A 26009-nucleotide genomic window follows, 5' to 3' on the forward strand; every position below is an offset into this window, starting at 1 on the left:
TGCATTCAGAATCAAGTCTTCAATTACCATTAACATCACTTTAATTGAAACGGTTAACAAGTTAGTGCAACAGATAAATTAGATCAATGTATTAGAAGTGCTGTAAGATAGGAACGTCAAGACATAGACTTTGCTTTCAGCGACTTTAACATAATTATTACCCTACCAAGAAAAAAAGCTAGTTAACTATATGGTTTCCTCAAAATTTTGTCGTATAGTTTATTTTGTACTATAATCATAAGAAAATCACAAAAATCGAAATGAAAAAAATACAAGTAAAGAATTGCTTTCATATTTTTTAAATCAGAGGATGATTGTCGAGTACCAAATAAATTAGAGACGAAGTATAACGCCAGACCCAAAGCTCATAAAATATTTGCTGACACAATTCTCTGATGAAATGGCAGCCACAAAGCCGACAAATAAAACTTGCGCATGTGCGAAGGATACAACTTTTTCGGTATAACTTAGAGGATCTGCTACTTTGTAAATTTTATGTCCACATGTTGTATGTGTGTGAAAACACGGCTTCGGCTGACATTTTATATATCGCTTTTGCTCAATAACTTGACGCTTTTCTAGTTGGTTTAGAGGCAGTAATATGATTTTGCTCAATAACTTGACGCTTTTCTAGTTGGTTTAGAGGCAGTAATATGATTTTGCTCAATAACTTGACGCTTTTCTAGTTGGTTTAGAGGCAGTAATATGATTTTGCTCAATAACTTGATGCTTTTCTAGTTGGTTTAGAGGCAGTAATATGATTTTGCTCAATAACTTGACGCTTTTCTAGTTGGTTTAGAGGCAGTAATATGATTTTGCTCAATAACTTGACGCTTTTCTAGTTGGTTTAGAGGCAGTAATATGATTTTGCTCAATAACTTGACGCTTTTCTAGTTGGTTTAGAGGCAGTAATATGAATTGCTGATTAACTAGCGAAATTACAATTACACAATGTGAGAAAAATATGCGATTTGCAAGGACTAAGATACTGGTAGATACAAAAGAAAATAGAAATACTGTTATTATATCGCTGAACATAGCTACTTTATTTGGATATATACACTGATATTTTCTGAGAAGTGTCCAAACATAATATGCGATAGAATAATTGGAATAGTAGTTCGGCTAATTAATAAGTGCTGATGTATGAGTTTTAATCAGGAATGAAAATATAACCACAAAGTTGTTTTGTGTAATCATGGGATAAATATATACTTTTGACTTAACAACTTATTATCAGTTATGAAAAATTGTTACGCTATAAATTGGAAATATGATAACAGCTTCTTATCAAAAAGAAGTGAGGAAATAAACAAAATATATCAGATAAATAAAAACTTGACCCTAAATAAAAACTAATTAACCGCACTTGCATGGCGCTGTATAGCAATATTTTTTTATACTTATTATAAAAATAACTTAAAATCTAGCAAGATAAACGTGACCCAGGCAGTCACTCACATGTTCGGACTAATTAAGAATTTTCTTGCAAAATTAGTAATTAACAATGAGAAGGCCAATCACGTCATAAATAGTCCAAACAAACGACGCATGAGCGTCACATCATAGTCTATGAAACATGAAAATTAAAATTTCTATATGAGATGCGGTTGCAATTTCAATATACCTTGACATTTCATTTTAATTCTCGAATTAAATTATAGGTTCCAAAAGTTTAATCTGAACTTGGACAAAATGTCATTCCTGGTTTATAGTTCACATTTCATGTAATTGGATGGAAGGGAGACAAACCAGCCGAATGATGAATATGCCCTTGAACTTTCGTGCGAAATCGGAAACAATAGGGAAAGATTTACGAACGAGCGCGGCTCATTCGAGAAACTTAGCTTCAGAGGGTGAAGTGATGGTTTGCTTTTCACTTCTCACCATCGAGTCGACTTGCAGTATACACAGATAAACAATGACAGTGCGCCACTGTGATGCAACGACAACCAAACCGCAATGTGATAGATGTTAATTTCACGCCGCGGTTCCGCTCACTTGTAATATTTGGGTTAAAAATAGTATCCTATCCATGACAAATTCATCATATTCTTCTCGATGAAACGCTGTAATCGACGATCACTCATAAAATTCTAGCGGCGAGCTTCGAGAGACAGACCTATGTCTAGTTCTGCGGATAGTGTGAGTGACAGTATTTCTCAACTGAATCGTATTTCTTGTAATTACTGTTTTGGCTAAATAAGCGCGATTGAGTATCTTGCATCTGTAAGCGTACGTCAAAACGTTTCAAATTAAATTAGTAAGTAAGATATCATGAAGTCTAAGGCTTAGAGCTACGTCTAATAAAACATTATTCTTATTTGTGATGAAAACGGCTTGAGTGCGAACTTATAGCAGAGTGGAATGGCATCGTAAAAATATAATAAAATGTCAACGTCATTTGGAAGGGAGGAAAAGTATTCTCGACGTCTGTGCTACGCGATTTATAACAAACTATAAAGTTCAATAATAGATCTGACTCGAAGGAGTCATGTGACAGTTTGTTGTTCTATTCTCAATCAAATTAATCGCGCGAGCCCTTCAAATTCAGATGTATTTGTGTCCAATATATATATATATAAGCTTCGAAAAAAAAATCTCTTATTTATTAATTAAACCCGCTGTCTTATTTGTTTTTATTTATATAGTAACTATAAATAAATGCAAAAGTTATAATGGTGCTATGTGGTAGGTATTTTGCTATCGAGTTATATTATTTTTTGCACCAAAAAATTTATACAAGAATGACAATACTATGATTTAAATTTAAGGACGAATTTTCAATCTTCATAAATATGTTTCATATTATAGTCAACAGAAATTAAAAAGGTATACCTATCCTTAAAGTGTCTCGAAAGTTATTTAGGAACAACTGGTAACGATTGAAATTTTGATGGTTTTCAAATCAAATCTTTGCAAATATTACAAATAACGTTTTGAATTATCAATTATCTAATAATCAAAATTTTAAATTACGAAATTAAATATCTATGTGACTGTAACTTCAATGTAAAGTCAAAATTGCTGCTAAAAAGAAGTATTTATCTCAAAAACCAATTAATAAACTGTTAAAAGTAAATAATACGATAATTTACGATTTATTTTATTTTCAATATAAAATATGGTACTCGAGTTTCGTTACACGAACGATAAAAAATTGTGTCAATGGATCAGCTCAATGGCAGCAGTTAAAGTAGCCAAAGCAGCGCCCTTGACATCTAGACATCGACAAACAACGATGACTATCACACATTATGTAACAGACAACAACAGCACCGACCCTATCTAAGTACTTATTTTATACAAGATAATCTTGTGTAGATAGGTATTAATAATAACATTAGTAAAACAGTTAATTACATTCTCTTTGTTGTGACACCGAAAATCATTTAAGTTTTTAAAAATAATTTACAGAACATCATCTAAATTGCGTATTTTGAAAAGTTTATTTATTTTCTGTTAATAGATTCAGGAAGGGAATATTTATAGTTTACTACGAATACGACACAATGATACATTTCGGGTTTTGGCAAACAAACTATTGTATAACCCACATTTAAAAAATTTCAAATCAGTAACAAAATTTGAGATAGGTACGTCTTGAAGTCTTTAAATTCTTGGAAGTAGTTGAAACTGTAATACAGAGTTGAGTAGATGAAGCTACGTAAGCCACAAGAGGCGATTAAAAGAGTTTTCACCTTCGTTATTGGCACGTCCATTATAACAGCTTCGATTTTACATTCACTAAGATCAAGGTGTCTGACAAGGATATTATTTTACACGAAAAAAGTCCACGTTGCTTCTAATGTAATTCAACAAGGATTTTTTCACTCCAATGATCTTTCCTTAGAGATATCAATCTTCAGTTTTGGTTGGCTCGAAACGAAAATGATGGTGGTTGAATTGATGAGTTTTGTGTGTAATTTTCCGAAAACAAAGCGACAAAATGACGTATTTTACATGAAATTCACGACGAATTTAATTTTTTATCTAGAGCCAGGTGAACAGGACGATCAAAGGTAATTTAGAGTAATTTTCTTCAAAAATATATTTAAATTATATCACACAATAATTAATACTTATGTCAACTGAAGAGATCATAACAATGGTATGGCTATTTAAATATAAATAGAGGGCCCACAGTACGACAAATTTGAAGCGACACCATGTGAAACGATTTGAAATCAAACTTACAGACCAACGGGTAATTAACATTCATAAATAAAATACAAAAGAGTAAAGTAATAAAAAAGAAACTTACCTTGTCATTTAAATACGTCTATTGATCCAGGTTAAAATACATGAATTGCCAACAAAGGCATAAACACAATCACTCGCGATAATTTCGGTTCTTACAATCTAGGCCTACCTTATGACATAGTTGACGCAGACTACGCTGATTGGCTTCTGTTGCTTGTCGGTGATGAGAGTGGCCTGGGTTTGGACCCAAGCGAAGCCACCCTTCTTTGCCAGGAAACGGTACTGACCGGTTTCGCATTGTCCTTTTGAGAACACTGAAGAAAAAGAAAAATATATTAAAAAGTGCTCATACCGATATCATAAATAATACAATGACAATACGGAAATCTGTAATACTTCCACAGTCCTATACATATATACTATAGTTAGAAACTACATAGTTAGAATAAGGCTTATAACAAATTTCAGCTACAATCAATGTTGTGACCCCTGGACATCTCGATAGCAACTAACACTTCCGGGTCCAGTGATAATATTTATATTTACAGAAATCGACATGTATTTTTAAACCTTGTTTATACTATAACTGATACTGGTGATCTGTTTATTACCGGAACCTTTTATAATCACACAGTACTATAAAAAGTTATGAATGGAAATAATTAAAGTGAATGAATTCGGAATTTTGATAGGAATCACAATTTATTGGGAAGATCATTAAATATTCGAAACTATCACAAAATTATAGATCTTCAGATAACATCTTTATGTCAGTTAATATTAAAAAAGACATAAGAATACACATCAGTAGTAATCACAAAGTTTCTTGATTTTCACTACACTTAAACGAGAACCTCATCAAGGCTGCACTGCTTAAATAAATAAAGACGGGAGTCGTGTAGCGAAGGAACAAATTACTCGAGTATTTACTGGTTAACTCCCAACTCCCGAAAGTCGCCTGTTCAAATAGGTCGAGAAATTGAGTAGGAAATACTTTATCACACCGCGCAGCTTCAAAAGATGGGATCTGAGGGAGTAAGGGAGTATTGGACATTTGTTAGACAATTTTTCCTTTTCTCAGCTGGGGTTTTTGATAGATGAACGTCATTTGGAGAAATATCTCACCTTTCGCACATGATAAAATTAAATTAAGTAGGTACGTTAAAGTTTGCAACAATAGGTAGGCCTGAAAACTATTTTAAAAATATGATGAATATATTATATAGTGAAATATGGTATAGGTATTTAAGTAAATGCATAATAGTTTTTAATATGATTCGGCCATAATCTTATCAAAATGATTTTTGACGAAACAAAGGAAATGATATGGGAGATTGATTTGTTAAACTAATTACTCCTTTCAGATTGTAAGAACATTGTGTACGTACAGCTACAGTTAGATCAACAGATCGCAACAATGTAAATGTAAAATACAAGCCAACATTGATCTTGATACAGAACAAGTTCGAAACTAATTCACAGTTTTGATAACATTATTAGCAAGGGATGGCTTCCAAATGAACATTACAAGTTTGTATGTGATTAATGGCAATAGAACGAAGTTCGAAAGGCAAAATTGCAGTGGAATGACAATGACAAAAAAATTATAAAATCAAAGTAGGTACGAAAACAGTAGAAGATCAGTGAAGAGATAAAAATTGGCAAAGTTAGGTAAGTCCGCACGTAAGACAAAATAAAACATGTCTTTGACAAAATAATTATACAATATATGGTATCCTTATCGAGTTAAAAGCATATATAATATAATCAAGTTATAAAGTAACTCAATGTCGGCGACATTCAATAGTAGAGATTTATATTGATGAGAGTATTCATATAACAGTTAATCCGAAGGGACAAGATAATTCGCCATTTGTCGTGGTATCGGAGAAGGACATATTTATTTGTATACTTAAATGGTTTTTCATTCAATAGAACTATTAGTATTTCTATTGATACCGAATTATTATCTCTTACTGATGACTTTTTATTCACAAATTTTACATGTATGTATGTATATGCCAGGAAGACGGAGTATACAAGCTCAAAAAAACTAGTTGACCAAAACGGGCATTTTTTGAGATTTTCAAATATGTTGGGGCAAAGTCATGGTTTAATTTATAGGTATATTTTAAATAATAATGTTTATTTAGTTAGAGTCGACCTAAATAGAAATGTTACCTATATTTAGAATGGAAATACAAAATAATCAAGGTTTGTAAACGAATAATCACTGTTACAAAAGGAACGCCGGAAAGGATTGCTAATCGAAGTAAACGAATCGGCAAGAATTAATTAAATATCAAAAGCGAAATCAGAGCCTAACAGAATACCCGACATTTATGATATATTTTAAGACCCCAGGCACCAAAAATATAAATAAAATATACTCAACCTATCGCCAGTTGACAGTATGACATACCAACATATGGGATGAGTCCGCCGTTATACATGTATCTTTCTTGTATTTATTGTTATCTATGTACCTACTTATGTTCTTACATTAAAGCTATTACAAACAAACAACCAACAACAACAGCTCATGAAATTGTGACGATTTGCGTTTACTAGTTTTAGTGTAGATTCCATTTATTAATATAGGTTTCTTCTTCTAATACCAATAGAAAATGGGAGGGGAGGGGGGAAGGGGAGATTTGACGCCTTTTATAATGATATACAGTATGTAAATTAAAATATTTAAGTAACTATCTAGCAATGATATAGACGTCAAACGTCACGTGCACTAAAAGTTAACAACGCAAATATTGTATAATAAACAACGCAAATAAAGTATAGTAATAACATTGTTTACGTATATTGATATAAATCATGTTTATTTCATGAAAAGTTAATTATTTATTGTGATAAGAAAACTATTGGCAATAATTGAAGTTAAAGTAACGTGATTGGGCACGTGATAGCTTTTATTAACAAGATAAGCGCGAGGATCATTAGAATTTTTTATACAAATTGTATGAAGATAAAAATATACGAGTATCTAGAAAGTTTCCCATTTATTACAGTGCAATTTAAAATTTTGTTAATTTTGTCTATCCTCGTGTAGCGGATTTTTATGAAAATTGGTACACAGGCGGCGTATAATCTGCAATAGCTCATACTTTTATCCCAAAATACTTATGGATACAGAGCTTCGGGGCGCAGCTAGGAAACATTTTATGACACCAACATGTTTCAAGACCAAATAAATACAAAACCTATTAGCATCTGTATTAGTATAAGATTAAAAAGCCCCGCGTTAAATTTAACAAGTGTAAAGTACTTACGTTAACTATCGTTCGATACCCTCTATATGTTAGTGCTTGAGGTAGCACTAGCGTGCTCTGAACCAGTAAAGAAACTAAGTCGAAATGCCAACGCCAAGGAGTCACGCGAAAAAAGATAAAGGGTCCGGTCCGTTATCAGTGGACCAAAAAAAGGGAACAGAAACAAAATAAACAAGACATGATATGGGTCTCGGAAATGTACCACATTGGCACAATAAGGGCATTCGACGGGTGAGAAAATATATTAAATGACAATTTCAAAATGACCCGTATCAAAAAAAAGCAATTGATGTCGTTGCTACACCAAAAGTACATTAGATCTTAGCTCCAAATAACAACAGAGTCAAAGGTCAATTTAGGGACAAGGGCGTACGCATTACACAGGACGTTTTGATGCCACGTATGATGTATGTGTTTATGAACCAATTTGATGATTGGGAAGACTTGCAAAAAAAATGACAGTATGTCCACGACCACTTTAGTTCGGCTCAATTAAATGCGAATAGTTGGCGCCGTGCCAACAGCTCGGTTAGCAACAGAGAGATAAACAAGAGAATAAATCGTAATTACTTACTATCGGGGTAAGTTCAGAAATTATATAAAAACAAAAATGTATGAGATAGGATTATAATAATCAGGATGATACAACTATAGAATATATTACAAATTCTCTACTGGAAATATCACTTTCTCCCTATTATCCTGATTACAGTCGCATTCTCGAACACAATCCTCTCCAAATATCACTTTCCTATCAGCCCATTCACACGCGCAATCATTTTATCTGATCTGTTACAACACCTTCTTATTTAAAATCTTAGTCAATTATTGATCTTCAGTAATAATACTGGATGAAATGAATGGTGAAGAAAAGGAGGAAGTGAATTCATAATCTACCTTTCATTCTATAGTTTTTTTAAAATAAAAGGAAAAATGATGCTTTTCCCATGTCGTAGTATTCACAGGCCGTTGACATTTGACCTAATGCTTCAATCAATACAATAAGTAATAAACCACTGGTCTCCTAGAAAGGTTTAGCTATAACACTTAACAGGGTTTATGTTCATTACAAAGCGTAATCGAGTCACGCCATTTCGGTGGTCTAGAATTGTTTTAAATCGCATCTCGCATCTTAATGCAAATTAGAAAATGTTTCCTAAAATGTCACCCAATTAAAATCTATATATATATATATATATATATATATATATAACATAAAATTCACGCGGGCGAAGCCGCGAGCAAAAGCTAGTACATAATAAAGCTATATTTTTCGAGTGACATATTAGTCTAAAAAGCACTGGTAGGTCAATGATAATAACTTATGCGAAGCTAATAACTGCAAGTTACATACTCAAGAATTAGTTTGGGAAAAGACGAACATTTTCCTCTGTAACAATTACGTAAAAGCTTTTACGTTTTCTAATACTTTTTGTTGATGAAAATTATCGTAATTACTAAAATAGTAACCACGCTTTCTTAGCTTTATTAGTATAATGCCAAGGGAGGTTCTATCTATTCATCACGGTACCTAGTTTGTTGACTGATGTTTATAATGCAAATATGGTGTGTAGCCTCTGGAGTATAAAAAAACTGAAGCACTTGTTTAAAATCTAGTTCAGACAAAACACTACATAATGTATTAGAGTGAGGGATAACTAGATTTTTGGATGCTGTCGTAAACCTACATCTGAATACAGAATATCGTCGTGTCAATAACCGGAGACCCTTTGTAGCATAAAAAAGATATCAGAGAATGTCGTGGCAGATGATACGCTCATTCTGATTGATCCGTGCCCTTGGATTTTCGAACTGAAGGCATAAAACTTATGGTACAAACTTAAATCAAACCAATTTGTATAACTTGGTTATATATTTTGAAGAAAACTAGGAAGTTTTCTTCATTATGTTTGCGTCGGGGGGGTTTAAAAAGGATCAAAATTAAGCTGACTAACTTTATTGATTTCATAGTTTCTAGGGTCTTCGATTCACGATTCACCTTCGATTACGCATTTATTAATCAGTTAAGCGTGTTAAATCAATGATAAGATAACTAATATCACACAATGGAGTGAAAAATATGCAGAGCTTAATAAGATTATACCAGATAGAATCGACGATGCACAAATTTAATCAACAAGGCAGTTTTTTCTTCAAGATACTAATGATAAGTTCTACGTCAGAACTTACAGATAAAACAGCAATTAAATAAGTTGAAGCTATCGTGTTTGAGTAACAAATTGGACAACTTCCAAAGTCAGGAATTGTATTCTTGTGAGAAAAGTCAACAAGTTACAAAATACATTTGAGAAAAACTAAGAAAGTTAAAATATCAAGAATAAAAATTTCTGCGAGGATATAGAAATTGTTTCATAGGATTTTCTAGAGATAGGGTTTTGTAGATATAAACGAATACTTAAGAAATAAAATGACAGTATTAAAAGCAAAAGCCACAGAAGTCGAAGAAATGTAAATTTATATTCAGAGGAGATCCGCTGAACAAATTTGTCCATGGGAAAGTTCAATCGCCTCAATTAATATGAATTGGAATAGAATTGACATTACAAATGACAATTGTTTAAGACTTACGTAAATAGAATGAGACAGGAAATTTCATAGGCATTTATTTTAACTTTTGGCATTCAATATTTTGTTAGTAAGAAATGTTTCACTGTTTATGTCTATTGATGACATTAATTATTCTAAGTACTTAATTAAATATGATCTAAATATATTTTCCCTTTTGTTGTATAGGTGTTAATGTATACTATTATTATAGAGGTAAGAGTTTGTGAGTTTGTATGTTTGAGGCGGGTAATCTCAGAAACTACCGAGCAGACTTCAAAAACAAAAATTCTTTCACTATTAGAAAGGTACATTAACCAAGATTACTATAGGCTATATTTATTCTCAAAATTCCCACAGGCAACATCTAGTATTATTATATTACTGGAGCTTCGTAGCGGTCCCGAAACTTCAACGCTCACCGGCTAAGGACGTAACTGGGAATACGCTCAGAGAGAAAGAGAGCGAGATATTACTGTAGCTTTGTATTCAAGGGAAAGATAAAAAAAATACAAAAGCAATGAAACCTCTCGAGAGCTCTACAAATGTCGTAAAAGTGGACGTCTGAGATATCTTTCGATTTCTAGAAAAATCTGGAACCACGGGGTCACGTGACTAGAGCCGAGATGGCGACACTATTTCGGACGATCGTAAAATTCGCTTGTTACCGCCGAATGAGACACAACCGCAATAACTATTAGATTAAGGAGCTAAAATGGGTGGTATATCATGTGATGAACGAGGATATAGTACTATTAGATCAACTGAAACGGGGTATATCTGCTCACTATTTTGTGCTATTAATTTCATACCGTAACGTTCTACAAATTTCAACATTATTGGCTTTACTATATGTTTTGTTCTAGCCGATTTTCAGAGGATTAAAGGACTTGCTGTAGACTTTAGTGATTTTATATCTCAGGTGGTATTGTTAACAAACCCCTAATGTGTTAAAGCAGAAAATTAGCAGAAAAATATAAACCTATCCAGGTTATAATCATCACAAATTCTCCACTTAGTGTATATCCAGATAATACTAATTTTAATTCAATGCGAATATATTGCAAAATAAGAAAACTGTCGGTTGCACGGATAGAATGTAATTAAAACGGGATAATTAGGCATACGCGTGACTTCTCCTTTATCCCAATAGCAATTTATGTGGTAAGCTTTAATGTAAAATATTGCTTGTTCTTTAATTAATCCTTATTTTCTCTTTTCGATTACATTACAAATATTTAAATGAAATTTCTATTTTGCACTTCTTAACATCGTGATATCTTGGATCAAGAATTTTATGAGACGTTAAAAATTTCTACTTTATATTATTACACCTAGCCAAGATATAGCAATGCGATAGTTACATAAAAAATAAGATTAACGCTTACGAATTCTGTAGGAATATTGTTCAAAGCTTCAGAAGTATAAATAAAGAAAATTGGGTGTTTTACGAGCGAGACGACGACGTGAACTGATTAAATAACTAATGACAATGAATGTGGTATAAAATGCCGCTAGAAGTAAGATACGAGACAGCAGATAAGCTATACGTAAAGTTAACCAAGCAAAAACCACCAAGCCGGCAATCATCAACAGCCATTTAAACGTGCCCACTGCTGAGAAAGGCTTTCCTTATGGAAGGATAAGAAGTAGTAGCCATGACCCACCACCACACGGGTCTATTGTCGATTAGCGGGTTTTAACGACTGCAAATACATCCGGGAACAACGGCTTACCATTCCTTCCGAAGCACGGATGAGCTCATTTTTGGTCACCCACCCAATGACCGACTGTTGCGAGTGTCTTAACCGCCACTATTATAGGCCGAGCGTGCTATCCATAGCGCCTTTGAGCTCCTACAAAAGCCTCCATAAGCCAGCAATAAAGACGATCTTTCAATCAATTCAATATCAACCTATGTGAAATTGATGTTTTATTGATATGACTTAGGTTGGTTTGGTATATCGTGGGATTCCATTGTACATCGAAGGTCTAAGAAAGGATCTACTTTATTTGAATAATCCCGCTTGTACCCGTCCCAGGAATGTAGTAATGCGACATTGCGATGTTTGAACACGTACAATATTAGAGAGGCCTTTCCATGTTGACTAAAATTGTAAATTGCTCATAAAGGTTCCTTGATAAAACAGATTTATAAAATGCAAAAACTTATAATATTATTTGATTTTTATAATATTATTTTCTACTGTTTGTGTCTATTTCTTTAGATTACTGCGATAGCTTAAAAAATCTGTTTCAATTATTGCCAAATGTATAGACAGAAAGCAATAAGCTGCTGAGTAATTTTTATTTCATTTTCAGAAATGAATGAGAAACCGGAGCAAACTATTAAAGATACTAGTTAAAATCACATTAAAATACTTTTAACATCTGAAAAACCAAACCATAAAACCGATGCGGTCTTAGAATTTCCTACGAGAACGTGTTGCGTAATAGGAAACTCGGATATTTGGTTATTAGAATTTAATATATTCCATTTGCAGTGGAAGCACGCAGTTATCAGATCTCATATACTGGAGGCCGCGTTATCATAACCAATAACGCTTTTAAAATTGGAAGTAGGGTTGCCTCGCTTTGAACAGACAGTGAAATAAGATCGATACATGTTTAGATAAAAAGTTGACAACATTGGCAACCCTAGTCGGGAGTAAAAATTGAGTGTTCGCTGCGAATCTCCGGGAATGGGGCTTTAAACCTAAAGAATGTAAATGAAAATTTAAACCTAAAGAATGTAAATGAAAATTTATGGTTTGGTATCACAAAATACCGAAAAGTTTGATTTTTTTATTGAATGTTCTAACGTTATCTTCATATTATAAAAGTTTGCTCTTGCAAACTATGGACTGTTACCGATGCATTCAATTCTTTAGGGGATTTACGAAGATGGTTGCTAGATAATTATTACAAAAGTCGAGCTTATTGAAAAACAAGAATGTATCTGAAGTGCTAGTATCTGATGAGTGATGTACTAATTATAAATAGTTACAAGATGTGATACCTTGAGGCTTTGCTGTAGTCACATTTAACAAAAAAAGAAAAAGAACTCAAAATAAAAAGATGTCTATGGTGGACAACACAGATATGACTAATAACTAGTAGAAAGAATTCTCGATGAAACTAACAAAAGTGTTAATATTATGGGACATAAACCAAGAGGTATATTTTTGTCGCTGCCTCGCCTCGACCTCTCCACATTGCCCGAAGGTCTGCTCTAATACCGGCATGTTTTCATTTGACAGCTGTTAGTATGCCAAAATACACACGCATATCACAAGGTTGGACGATTTCGCTCAAAAAAGCTCAAATCCATTTTCCTTAATACTGCGGGCAGCCTTATCAAATTGAATTTCGTGCTGGATTTCCATTCGGCTGAGTTAGACAGAGAAAATGTCAATATTGTCTTATTCATCTGCTGCTACGGTAAGATAGGAGTCGATTATGAAGTTAAAATAGCAGCTCGAGCTGTTTTATTTATGTTTGCCATATTCATTGAAACCAATAAATATATTTTAAATCCCGATCTAGTTACCACTTGTTCTAATAGTATTAACATATCTGAAGATTTTGTTGGTCGCGCCATGTATGGAACTACCAGTTTTGGATGCTTTGCTAAAGAATACCAAAATTATATGGAGACTTAGACCACTAAAACGTATAAATGATATTAGACATTTATTCTGATTCAGATTGTTGCTTTTAGTTGTAGAAACTCTTATTTCAGCGTGTCTCTTGTTTGACAAAATTCCTCAATAATCAATCACCTTAAATTATAAACTTTATTCATTCCGTATTCGTTAAAACTCTAATAGAAATAGGAACTTGTTTATGCGCCGCCAATGAATATAAAATTGCGTCGGAGTCGGTGACTCATTCACGTATACGTATTTTCGTTTCCATGCTGTCAAGTTCAAGGCAACCGTTGCCGTGATCGATGCGTGCACATTTCTATCTTCACAATCCTCGCATTATGTTTACGTTTTTGTTATCAGCTGTTTCACTTACGTGTGTGGTGGACTTTATTACACATGTATCCGAATGGACACCGAAAATTATTGTATTGACAAATTAATATGGACCATTCGTATGTTTATAAGATAATTTGTTTTGAACTATTTGATTTTAAATAAACAACGTGTTGCTCTGAAAACAAGGATTTATTTATAGGTTACTCTATTGATATGGCAAATTTTGTTGTGTTTTCTTATAAAAACGAAAAAAAAATAGAGTTTTGTATTGTTTTTAGTATATGTTTTACTTTCTGGTCGAATTTATAGGCCGACCTATAAATTCGACCAGAAAGTAAAACATTCGTTAATCAGCCCGCGATAGCACATCTGTTGTCACCAATATCCATTTAACACAGTATCTAAATAGTGGAGTTCTTGCAAAGTAGACTAAGCAATAAGTTAATTATGGAAAATCATTTTTGTCAGTATGCAAGGGAATCATAAAATTAAATACACATAACGTTTCAAAAGTTTATGATAAGTAATTTAAAAAAAAACACCGTTACTACTACCTATATAGGTAAATTATAGATAAATAAACTATATAGATAAAGATACTTTTGTAACAAAGATACTGGTATTAGATAAAAATCGCGTGTTTCTTGAAATCACGCGTGAGGCATGTGACTTCCGAATGATTGTTTTTATTATTTAAGATATCAGTAACACGCTGTTGCGATTGAAAATAGTTGTATGAACATGTGTACACTCTTTGAAATAGGTAGTTTAGGTGTGCTATAACACTACTGGATATAATTTACCATTTACGCATGTTAATACGCGGCGCCTGAACTCAGACGCTCAACGACTGAAGAAAGCACAATATTCCTATGACATTATTCATTTTCTTATCTATTATTGTGTTAAAACTACGCAAAGGCCATCCTTCCTACCATACCAACTTCTCGATCTAATGCCGGCTCCACACTGTCGTCGAACAGTTTACCAAACTTTAGTGTATTCGGTATAAATTGCTGGTTTTTAATTGCGGTAAATAAAAGCACTCATACTAAGTGCGCAATGTTCACGCATTCCCATCGGCATGTGTCTGAGTTCGGCGACAGTGTGGAGCTGGCAAAGGCAGTATGTAACATCTATTAGGAACACGTCGAAGTCTTTAAAACTATAATCATGTGAAACAAAACTAAAAATATTAGCTATTGCTCTGGCAGAGGGTTTTAAAATATAACCTCTACAACAACATAGACAGATATTGAACAGACAAATAATTTAAATTCTCATTATGTATTCTCGAATCAACCTTTCGTCTTATTTCAACGATTCCCCTTTTCGCTTGGTTGGTTTTCCACGTACATTTATACGAGAAATGTCATTGGAAATATTGAATAATGTAGGTAAGTGGGCTTTAGACAGCTGATTTGATACATGCAAATTAATTTCAAGATATAATTATGTTAAACAATATTAAGACAATTCATATCTTGCATTGCAAAAACATATTTTTTTTATATTTAGAAACTAACATAAGTATAACTAGATCCGGACAATGAAGGATCGTTTTTTTTTAATGTTACATGCATGTACGGATGTCCGGAACTCAGGTGTAGACAAAATAAAGAGAGCCTAAAACCGCTTCCTAATGCTAGCTACCATAATTTTTAACATTCATAACCCAGAAGCATAGTATAATTTCAGTTTCATCAGAAAAAAAATCCTGCCTTTTACATGAGAGTTCTGAGCGATATGAAAATTCCATACTTTACGAGTCACAAAAGCACCCACGCGTTTTACGACCCGCACTGCTTTAACGCTAAATTATTATTCAACGAAATGTTACCTCTTTTCAGCATTTTACAGCAGATTTAACATTTAAAACTGTCACTTATACGTTTTGTTATAAATACTAAAATCGGCTGAAACAAATATTGTATTGGGAGGTAAAATCTGTGACAGGAAACAGTGCAGATTGGAAAATACTCCATCGACAAGAACCTCGTTCTTAAATTGATTGATTGAAATTCGTATAACCAAGCATAACTTATAATTTACGCCGTGTTCACGTAATTCGGAGAGTTAATAGTATTCAACCAATCGATAATTGGGTAAGTCCGTCGTCGGTCTTGCATTTAGCAGATTTGGTTTAATACACAAACTGAGAAAGAGATGACGCATGTATGTAAAACGCGCAAACAAGTTAGCAAAATTAACTTTATTACAGGACACAGGGCAAGCGGCACTTGACATCATTATGTCAATTGAGCAAATTTTATTTTCAGCATTTTTATCGCGTTTATTTTGGCACGATCATCAAAGTAAAAAGTTTTAAATGTTTTAGAGGTTTGCCCCCTTTGCAACAGGTAGCTATTTGCGTGACAATGTGAACAGTATTTTATATGAGATTTTATTGAACGATTTTAAAATAATATAGAGGTTTATGTTTGCTAATTTGTGTGGTTACAATTCAATTCACAGTCACAAATTCACAATACAACTACAGCTAGCGAACGATAAACTTAGTTGATTGGTAAATTGAATTATATCTTGTAATATAGTAATATTTTAAATCTGTAACGATGTGTAACAAGATACAAAAGGTATAAATTAGGGGTTATTTTTTTCATTATAAATTTTAATAACCTATATCGTTTCGCAATAAAATTACGCGCCTTTGGGGCACATTCTTAATATTACAACGTAATGGTTCTGCTCAGCATGTCGTGAAAATACCCTGGAGGACTATTTTTCACTACAGTAATATAATAAAAAAAAATTATTGCTCGCTTATATAAATTGTCGCGAATATAGCTTGTTAAATCGCAGGAGTATTGGAGAAAATACATTTTGTGTCAAGCTGAAATTACAATAGCAAGCGAAAATAAGGTTTAGAGATTACAAGCAAGCTCAAGAAGATCCCTAAATTGTTCGATTCGGGAAATATCAAATAGAATTCCAAACTGAGCAGTTCGTAATCAGATCAGATGATGATGAAACTCCTAGGAGAATGAAGGTTGTACCCAAGAGATCAAGTTTCAAATCAATTGTGACATTGCGCTATCCTATCTTTAAAAGATGTGCGCAAGAGTCAGTACTTATACATATTGGAATACACTGAGTTGGCATAGCACTATTATTAATTCCTATCCAAACCAATGTACCGACTCCCTTGAGATATAAAAACAAGCGAAGCCGCAAACAGAGGCTATAGTGAATACATAAATATTCAAAATGCCGTAATTCCCAATTGCCACAATAAAGTGGCAAATAAGACATTCGGAGCCATTCGAGCAATATCGAGTTAATTCGCCATCAGTAAAGGTGCAATCAGACGATCGTATCGTAGTCGTCGTCTCGTTTCCCCTTTATGACTCGATCACGCAATCGGCAGCAACATAAACCCTTTTCGGAACATTTACCATTTACTTGTCTTTAACAAATAAATGTTATATCTATATATCTACTTCAAATACAAGGTTTTGGAGAAATTGCTTGTAATTGCAAGTAAATATCGCAGGGATTTTTTGGATTGTTGGTTCATGAAAAAATTGCCAGGTCATCAAACAAACTATTATTATTCGTAATCGTTTCCGCTGTTTGTTGTGTTTTCAAATGCATTATTTTTTTGCTTGATGAGAATACATCATAAAAGGAATAGTTAATATTCACACATTTGTTGTTACTTCAATTAATTCTTCATAACAACTGAACAATAGTTATACAAATTGGTCTTTATAGAACAGAGGGTAACATAACCTAGTTAATACTAACCTAGTTAACCTAAAAGTTCCCAGATCCGATATCTATAGACTCTTAAGACTTCAAATAAACAAACAAGTAAAATAACCTTTAATTTCCTATTTAATTACTCCTATAATTTTGAACCGATTTTTATCTTGATTCCAAATTTTATTAGCATTAAAGTATATTTTCATAATTTTTGAAATATATAAAATTAGTTAGAACTTAATAAATGCATACATTTAATATGCGATTGCCAAACTTTTCCTCCATCACGAGATTCCAAGTAATGACGTAATTGGGATACCCCCGACTCTACGACGTCGCAATCTGAATAAATTTCCTTTAATAGTATCAACAAAAGTAATAACAAATCTATCATTGCAAGTTTTTATCACAATTTTGAAAAAGTAATCGAATCGAACCCACGCCCCGCCTTAGAATTAACCACCACGGCTCCGTTGTTTTCTATATAGATTTTGACACTAACGTGAGTTGATGTACATCGAATCTCCATACAATTTGTGCGTTGCGTTGCGACGGATTTCAACGTGATGGAAGACGACGGAGCGCATCGGAGTAAGGGGGCTCTCACCGGGACAAGCGGCGAAGGAGATATACAATAGGTATACATGTAGTTAAATAATATGCCAAATAAATTTTATTTTTCTTGGGCATTCTTAGAAAGAAATGCTATTTTTGATGTGCGTTATTGCCGAGTCCCATGTCTAGTCTGGCTGACAAACATGAACTTATAAAAAGACACGTCGTTTTTAACTTCAACGTAATGATGTTTTTTTTAACAAATACGTCATAGACATGTTTACATAATAAGTATGTAATGTATGTACGTAATCCTCCTAAAAATGTGAGAATGTCATCGTGTTTTTTTTTTACATTACAGTTTTTAATACGATTTAACAAATTCGTGCGATAATAACAGAAACAATTCACACAAAATGGGTATTTCCTTATATTTTTCGGAACTAATATTCAAAATAATTGGTAGATTAAACAATTTTATTAACAATTAATAAATTTAAACACGAGTAAGACCCGCGTCCGATCGAATAGGGATAAACACACACTTCCTGTAATCTACTTTATTGGATACAAAGCCTTGACTTTTATTAGATCCTCGTAAATAACATATTAACACGGATTTTATAGACGTATACCTTGTAGCTACAAAGGCGAACAGGGGGCGCTAAAGGGTACTTGTGGTATAAAGGTCTTGGGCAAACTTATTGTTCATAACCCAAGGATATGTTTTTAATTTAGAACAGACGGTTTAAGAGGATGCAAACACGCACACTAGGCCTCCATGATACTTTTATCAATTTATTTATAAACGAAAACTAAAAAAGTAATATTATTTTGCAGCATTGATTTTATTTAATACAGACAACATCGGCGATATCTAATGAAACATTTAAATAGTTCAGTAACTTCAGTATCAAAATATTTCTCAGAATGAAACTTCCAAGCTATATAATTAACTTTCCCAAGTATGAAAACTTAAGTAATTCGACTCAAATCAGCTGAATAATTTAAAAAGAATTTCAAATTTCCTTAAGGAATTACTTTATTTATTATTCCTACTTCTATTCAGATACACCGCAACTTCATGGAGAGGAAAAAATCATAATAAAACCGCCCTAATAAAACATATAGCACGTGAACCGGTCCTTACCGGTTAAAGCCGGTATTAACTGCAAGTAGGGATGTCAAACTTTTGTTTTTTAAAACTACCTAGGATTGGGGTCTAAAGTAACAAGCAATGAATTATAGCTACGATTATTTCATGCGGTCTCTACAGTATTGGCGAATTCAGACAAATGCTGACGCAAATGAAAGTACCTTGCGTAGTATGTACGTCAGCTTCTTGAACCGCAAGGAAAAACCAGCAATGCACGTCGAATACGACACGATAGCGCGGAGTTCAAGTGCAGGTCAACAATTTCTCTTTCAGTCAGTTTTTAAGCGAATTTACTTTATTAGAAACGTTAGACAAGTTTTCAACCTGTAGCATAACCATTAACCATAAGTAACAAAAATATTAAATGAACGATTACCTATAAAACTTTCTAACATTCTCATTCATTAAAATAAATAAAATAAATATACTGGGACAAATCACACATATTGAGATTTGATTCGAGACTTGTTTTATGGGATACTAACTCAACGATACTATAATATTTTATAACCAATACATATATAGATAAACATCCAAGACCCGGGCCAATCAGAAAAAGATCATTTTCCATCATGACCCGACTGGGGATCGAACCCGGGACCTCTCAGTTCAGTGGCAAGAACTTTACCACTGCGCCACCGAGGTCATCAACGCATTGACCTAATTCTAAAATCCCACACAAAACTATAATTGTGGGTAGTGAATTAACAATATATATTGGCAATGTTAAGACTCTAATAATTAGTTAATACTACTGTCAGCTCTTAGATATTACATTAAGATAATTCTTAATGTAACATCTAAGGGCTGACAGCCCTGGCACAGAGGAGGAGCAAGGATGGAGCACGTGTCTCGAATATCAAAACAAATAGGCTGAATTTGACTTAACAGCGAAAAATGGTACGTTCTACTGCGACAAAGTTACGCAACATTTAGGTTGCCTTTACGTTAACGATGCTTGAAGAACATAATTTACATCAAGTACGGACGGAGCATGAATATAATTTTGTATTGTCAAATTTTCTAGTTTGTTTTTGTAGATATCTAAAGAAAAAGTAAGAAATAAGTATTTACTTAATTTGAACTCAAATTTGTGTTTTGTTTTTCCTTGTTTCAAGCAATGTCTGTCGGCTAATAGGTATTCCGTGATAAATAGTCGAATAATAAATTCTATCAATATCAATATCCAAAACTTAAGCCCTCTTTCACTGCTTGCAGATAAAGAAACTGATAGCCTTAACTGTGTTTCACAAGTGTTAGTTAGGGCTAAGTGACATAACTTCAGGCAAAAATTACTTATGTAATTTATACTAGACGTTATAAAGGCACACTGAATGCGTAATACCGGCTTCATACTATCGCGGACTATTGCCGACTTGGCGAATTCCACGATCATTGCTGGTTTTTGATTGCGATAAATAAAAGCACTCATACAAACTACGCAATGTTCATGAATTCGCGTCGGCATCTGTCGGAGTTTGGCGGTAGTGTGTAGCCGGCATAACACGTGCGTTGTCTATATTTCCATTTACGCAAGACAGTAAATTTTTATCTCTAGAGTTTCCACAAGAACTTCTAAAAAAACTCCACTGTTGGAAATAATTTTATCTCGTTATGTTTTTTTACGTTAAGAGTGCTGGCCTGGCGGGAAATTGTAAAGAATCTGTTAAATTTTTCTTTAAAAATACTGGCAACTTATCATCGTAGTGTTAAATAAAATATATTTTATCTGTTGCAAAAATATTTTAAGTAAATAAATTTGATTTTTTTTTAATATTACATTTTAGTAAGAACAAAAACAACCCAATACTTTCTACATTATATTGTTAACTTTCAGTAGGTCATTTACGCGTTACGTAACATCAGACAGATAAAGTCGCATAACGTGACTGTAATTAGAAAAATCACTTTGACACCACTCGGGAATACGGCGTGGCGGGAAGCCAAGGAGGTTAAAATAGCAATTGCAGCACTTCGAAATAAAAAGCTGGTTAAACAAAGGCATGATTGTGTAAACAAAGTGATTTTATTTTATAAATATAAACCAGAGAGAATTATATCGGCAAGAAGCAATCATTGAATAGCAGGAGCCATGGTCCTACTGGTTAAAGTTAAAAAAATTCTAATCATTTGTAATAAAAGGCTAAGATCTTCCCATTGCTCAGTCGCGCTGCGTCATCTTCCATCTTGTTGACATCCGTTGTCGGATCAACTTAGAAGAACGTAGAAATATTATGAACGCGCTCTTACGCAAGTTTAATAAATTAAAACATTCAATAGTTTTAAGATTTAGGGTTTTCGGACCATTGCCATTATAAGAGTACCACAACTTTGTACAAAATAAACTTGGTTGTAATTTTAAAAATTCCGCCAAAAGTATCTACAAATAACAAGTGCTGCCATCTTCATTTAATAACTAGTAACTTATAACTAGAGGGCACTAGTGATCAGCAAATAAATAAATAATACTGGCCACACCATTATAGATGGCGCTGTCGACAGCTTTTTATTTTTATTTACAAAAAATAATATTTGTTTACATCAATGATTTTTGAAATGGTATCGTAAAATATATGCTAGGGTATGTTCACTAGCATCTATTTTACGAGACCGAGACAGGGTGGCATATCGAAGAGGTTCACGTGTAATAAAAGATTGAAATTATAATAACTTACATGATTTGAAGTGTTGAGCGAGCGAAGCACTGTCCGCAGCGTGGTGGTAGTCGTATAGTGAACGACCGACCATTTCGTCTGGTTCGAAGCCTAAGGTGTTCAACAAACTGAAACAATAAAAAAAACTGAGGTTAAATACATTGACTTGTAAAATTATTTTTGGTATGCTAAAATAGGAGGGTACGCATCGGTAACTCGTATAGGGTTGCTGATGGCCATGGGCTGTGGTGTGTGCTAACCATTATTCAACACATAAGTATGCTTGTTTGGCCAATAGCATAGTGCAGCATACAAAAATATGGAAATTTTAATAAAAGGCGCTAGAAATTGGAGTGACTGAGTGTGTCAAAGTCCAAATTGTTATATCAGTAGTGTTATCTGGAGAAAAATTCAAAAATGGAAAGTATCAACGAATAGTACTACGGTCTGGATTAGACAATACTATCTAGAAAATAAGAATAAACAATTATTGACATTCATTATTATGACACAGCAAAATTACGAGATAACACTAATTGTTTGCATATCAAAAGAAGGGTTTATAATTTCATCATCCACATTTAAACTTATACAAGAAATAAACAGAAAATAAAATTTCTTGTTTTGAGTAGTTTCGATATTTATCTATTTGCCAATTTAGACGTTTCACAAGTCGCTTCAGGGTTATATCCATATATTTTCGTTAATGTTCCTCAAAATGGTCAACTGGTTTGTGACTCATCTAGTAGTCTCATCAAATGGTTCACCACTTTCCAAAAAAGACAAGTATACGTTATTATTTAAGTTCATTAAGAGTGTCCTATTTCCAGCAGTGGGAAAAGGCTGTCAATGATGATGATATAAGTATTCGATCCAGCTGTCCATACCCGCTAAGTAAAATGCCTATATATGCCTAATATATATTTACATTGATAAAAGTATAAAGTGGACTTTAGCAGAAATCCACTTTATACTTTTATCAATGTAAATGCTCAATCCTTATCTACTACATATTTCAGTAATTGCTTTCCAACAGGTAGCCCGTATGCTTATTTGCTCACTAGGAGCATTAGTACTTATTGCACATTCTATTTTACTTATTTTCCAAATAAGACGTTATTAAAATGTCGTATAGAAGTCATAGACTTTCACAAAGGTCACTCTCAATGTGACCTAAACTCCTTTAATTTAGGTTATGTTTACCGGTCTCTATACTGTTAACCTTGAATGACCTATCCAAACTTCCTATAATAATTCACCCTACAACAATCTTTTTCCACCACTATTTATAACTACTATTTAATATACCGAATACCAAACGAAAACAAAGGCAAATATTAATTTGCATAAATTATTATTATTATTTAGGATCAAGACTTACATGGTTTAAAATAGCCGCCATATCCTATATCCCGGAAGGAACAAAACACTCAAACAAAAAAGCCTAGAAATAAAACAAACACTTTCACAGAAAATCACACATACACTATGACACTTGTACCATTATCTTCGACTGTGTACAAAATCACCGACAAACCGCAAAATCACATCGTGTTTAACCTACAATGCATTTGAAGGTGATATTTTTGTTGATATAACGCGACCGATTTACGTGAAACGAGTTCGTTATTGGCGCATGCTTGGGAAGTTGCTTCTCAATTCGGTCAGGTAATATTATAGTCAGTACTCAGAATAACGCCATCTTTTGATAATCTCGCGTACTTTTGCCAACAGGTAACAAATATATGAAAATAATTGCTTTGTTGGTGTATGCCTGCTTCACAGTATCGCCGAACACAGACAGATGCAGAAGTGAGTGAATGAAGATTAACATAGCATAAAACTATTAGTATTGTATCTGAGCATTTGGCATCTGTTTTAGTAGTCTGATAATGTATAGCCGCCATTACTCATGTGTTTTTTGATACTTGGTACTTGGTAAAAGCCGACTTAATTCACCAATTTGTACCAAGGTAATTTTTTTCTTCCTGTTATTTACCTCAAGGTCACTCACCAGAGGTAATATTTTCTTCACGTAGTAGTAGCCCTGTTATTCATTAAAAAGTTAAAGCATGTTTGTCACTATCGCACATTGAAATATTTAAAATTGGCAGAAACAGACAAATATAATCTAGCTTCGAGTATACTTTAACTTTTTTATGGATAAAAAGGGCTCTAATCCTAACATTTCCTAAAAAATACTTACGCTTCATCAGTGTAAGTTATCTTCATATCCAGGCTATGCTTAGATAAGAATGTCTTATTGTCCAGAGGTATCTCGATATTGGACGGGTGTGGTATGGGGCGCCCAACGGCTATGAGGGAGCCGCTCTTCAGCGATTTCAATTCGGCATTCTTTTCTTCTTTATCTATGCTTTCCTTTTTGTCCTCAGCCGTCAACATGTGGCCAGTTATATGGACCACCTGAAAATAAAATAGGAAGTGTGAAGTTTTCTGAGTTTGGCAGATGAAGTCAAACTAATATCATTTTTAAGATTCTGTGTCTCAAATCAGAACCCTTGCAAAGTCACTTTGTTGTCTGTCTGTCAAAAGAAATCTTTAAAGATACTATTTTTCTAGAATAGAGAGATGTATAAGTTGAATTTTATAAAATACTTGGGTCTACGATCTATTTTAGCTGTGTAAACTGAGTAAAAATCAACTTGTAAGTAAGTCAGCCTACATTACCCACCACACTGCTGGGTATAGAGGTCAACTGGTGTTGACTAATACATACATGGATATTTTTAGTGTTTTAATTTTTTCTTATCTAAATCTCCAGTATAGTAAAATTGTCATAAAAGTTGTGTACATTAAAACTAAATTGGTTGGTTGGCCCTAGATTCCAAAACCAATTACCATTATACATATTGATACATTTTTACCTCGAATTAGTCACGCGCAGTATTTCACGAATTTGACGTAAAGCTGGGCCGGACAAACCCAGATTTAGAGAATTTACACATTTCGTGTCTTAGAAATTTTAAAATAGCTAACTATCCTCTCTTGTTTACTTGGTACCAATCAATATGACTCAAGACGTGTTCATTAATTTATTTGTACCTAGCGACTCGCCCCGGCTTCGAAAGAGTGCAATATTATGCATGTTATATAAAAAGAAAGATCTAAGTATACACAGGGACAGGCAAACAGCGTAAGTGACTTCGTTTTATATTATGTAATGATAATGATGAGCAGAATATTCTAGGCGTGATAAAGGAACATCGAAGAATTCATGAACTCAAATTAAAATTTAAATACATTCGTATTTTTATTCTGACATTTAGTATTGCAATATTAATTATATAATGTAATATTAATTACGTTCCTTTATTTTAGAGCAATTATATATGTATGTCGTGTAAAAATATTATGAATAAATAAGTATTGAGTGTCACAGCGGCTGCTTTGGCATAGTCATCTAGAGAGAATGAAGGAGGATTGTGGAGTCCAATCTGCCTATCGCGGAAAAGTGTCAGTTCTCAGCTTAGTCGGCTGCCCCTGGAGCTGCTGGAGCGTCACAGTGGAGCCCTATCTGCGTTAATTGGGAGCTGTCAACTGGCGAATCAGAATAGAAGACTATGAGGCTCTTTCGTTTTCGAGGCTTTGGAGTAACTAAGCCAGAGGAGTAAGGCTTACTATTAGGTGACAATGTATTCAATAACAGATCGGCCACGTTGTTATTGTCAGGAACCATAGTGGTGAGTTTTCCGCAGGACTAGTTTTGTAGCACGTGAATCAAATCAAGAAAAGTTACTGTCAGCCAGTCTGGTCTGTGCTAACATTTGTGTCAGTCTTAACTCAAGTCGCCTAAAGGCATCTTTCGTGACTTTTAAGTACCGAAGTAATGACATATTGACTAGTGACAAGTCTAATCATA

General features: G+C 33.5%; 1 protein-coding gene across 3 annotated transcripts in view; it reads right to left on the minus strand.

Moving 5' to 3' along the window:
* Positions 1–26009, minus strand: part of LOC128677292 (hypoxia-inducible factor 1-alpha-like) — a 71278-nt gene that overhangs the window by 24652 nt on the left and 20617 nt on the right. For all 3 annotated transcript variants that reach the window (XM_053758028.2, XM_053758026.2, XM_053758027.2), the window contains exons 5-7: positions 24336–24553; positions 22151–22257; positions 4373–4517 (exon numbers count right to left, since the gene is read on the minus strand). In XM_053758028.2, coding sequence (XP_053614003.1) covers positions 4373–4517; positions 22151–22257; positions 24336–24553 — 470 coding nt within the window. The remainder of the gene's footprint in view (positions 1–4372; positions 4518–22150; positions 22258–24335; positions 24554–26009) is intronic.

This window comes from Plodia interpunctella, chromosome 17 (assembly GCF_027563975.2).
Source record: "Plodia interpunctella isolate USDA-ARS_2022_Savannah chromosome 17, ilPloInte3.2, whole genome shotgun sequence".
Classification (NCBI taxonomy): Eukaryota; Metazoa; Arthropoda; class Insecta; order Lepidoptera; family Pyralidae; genus Plodia; species Plodia interpunctella.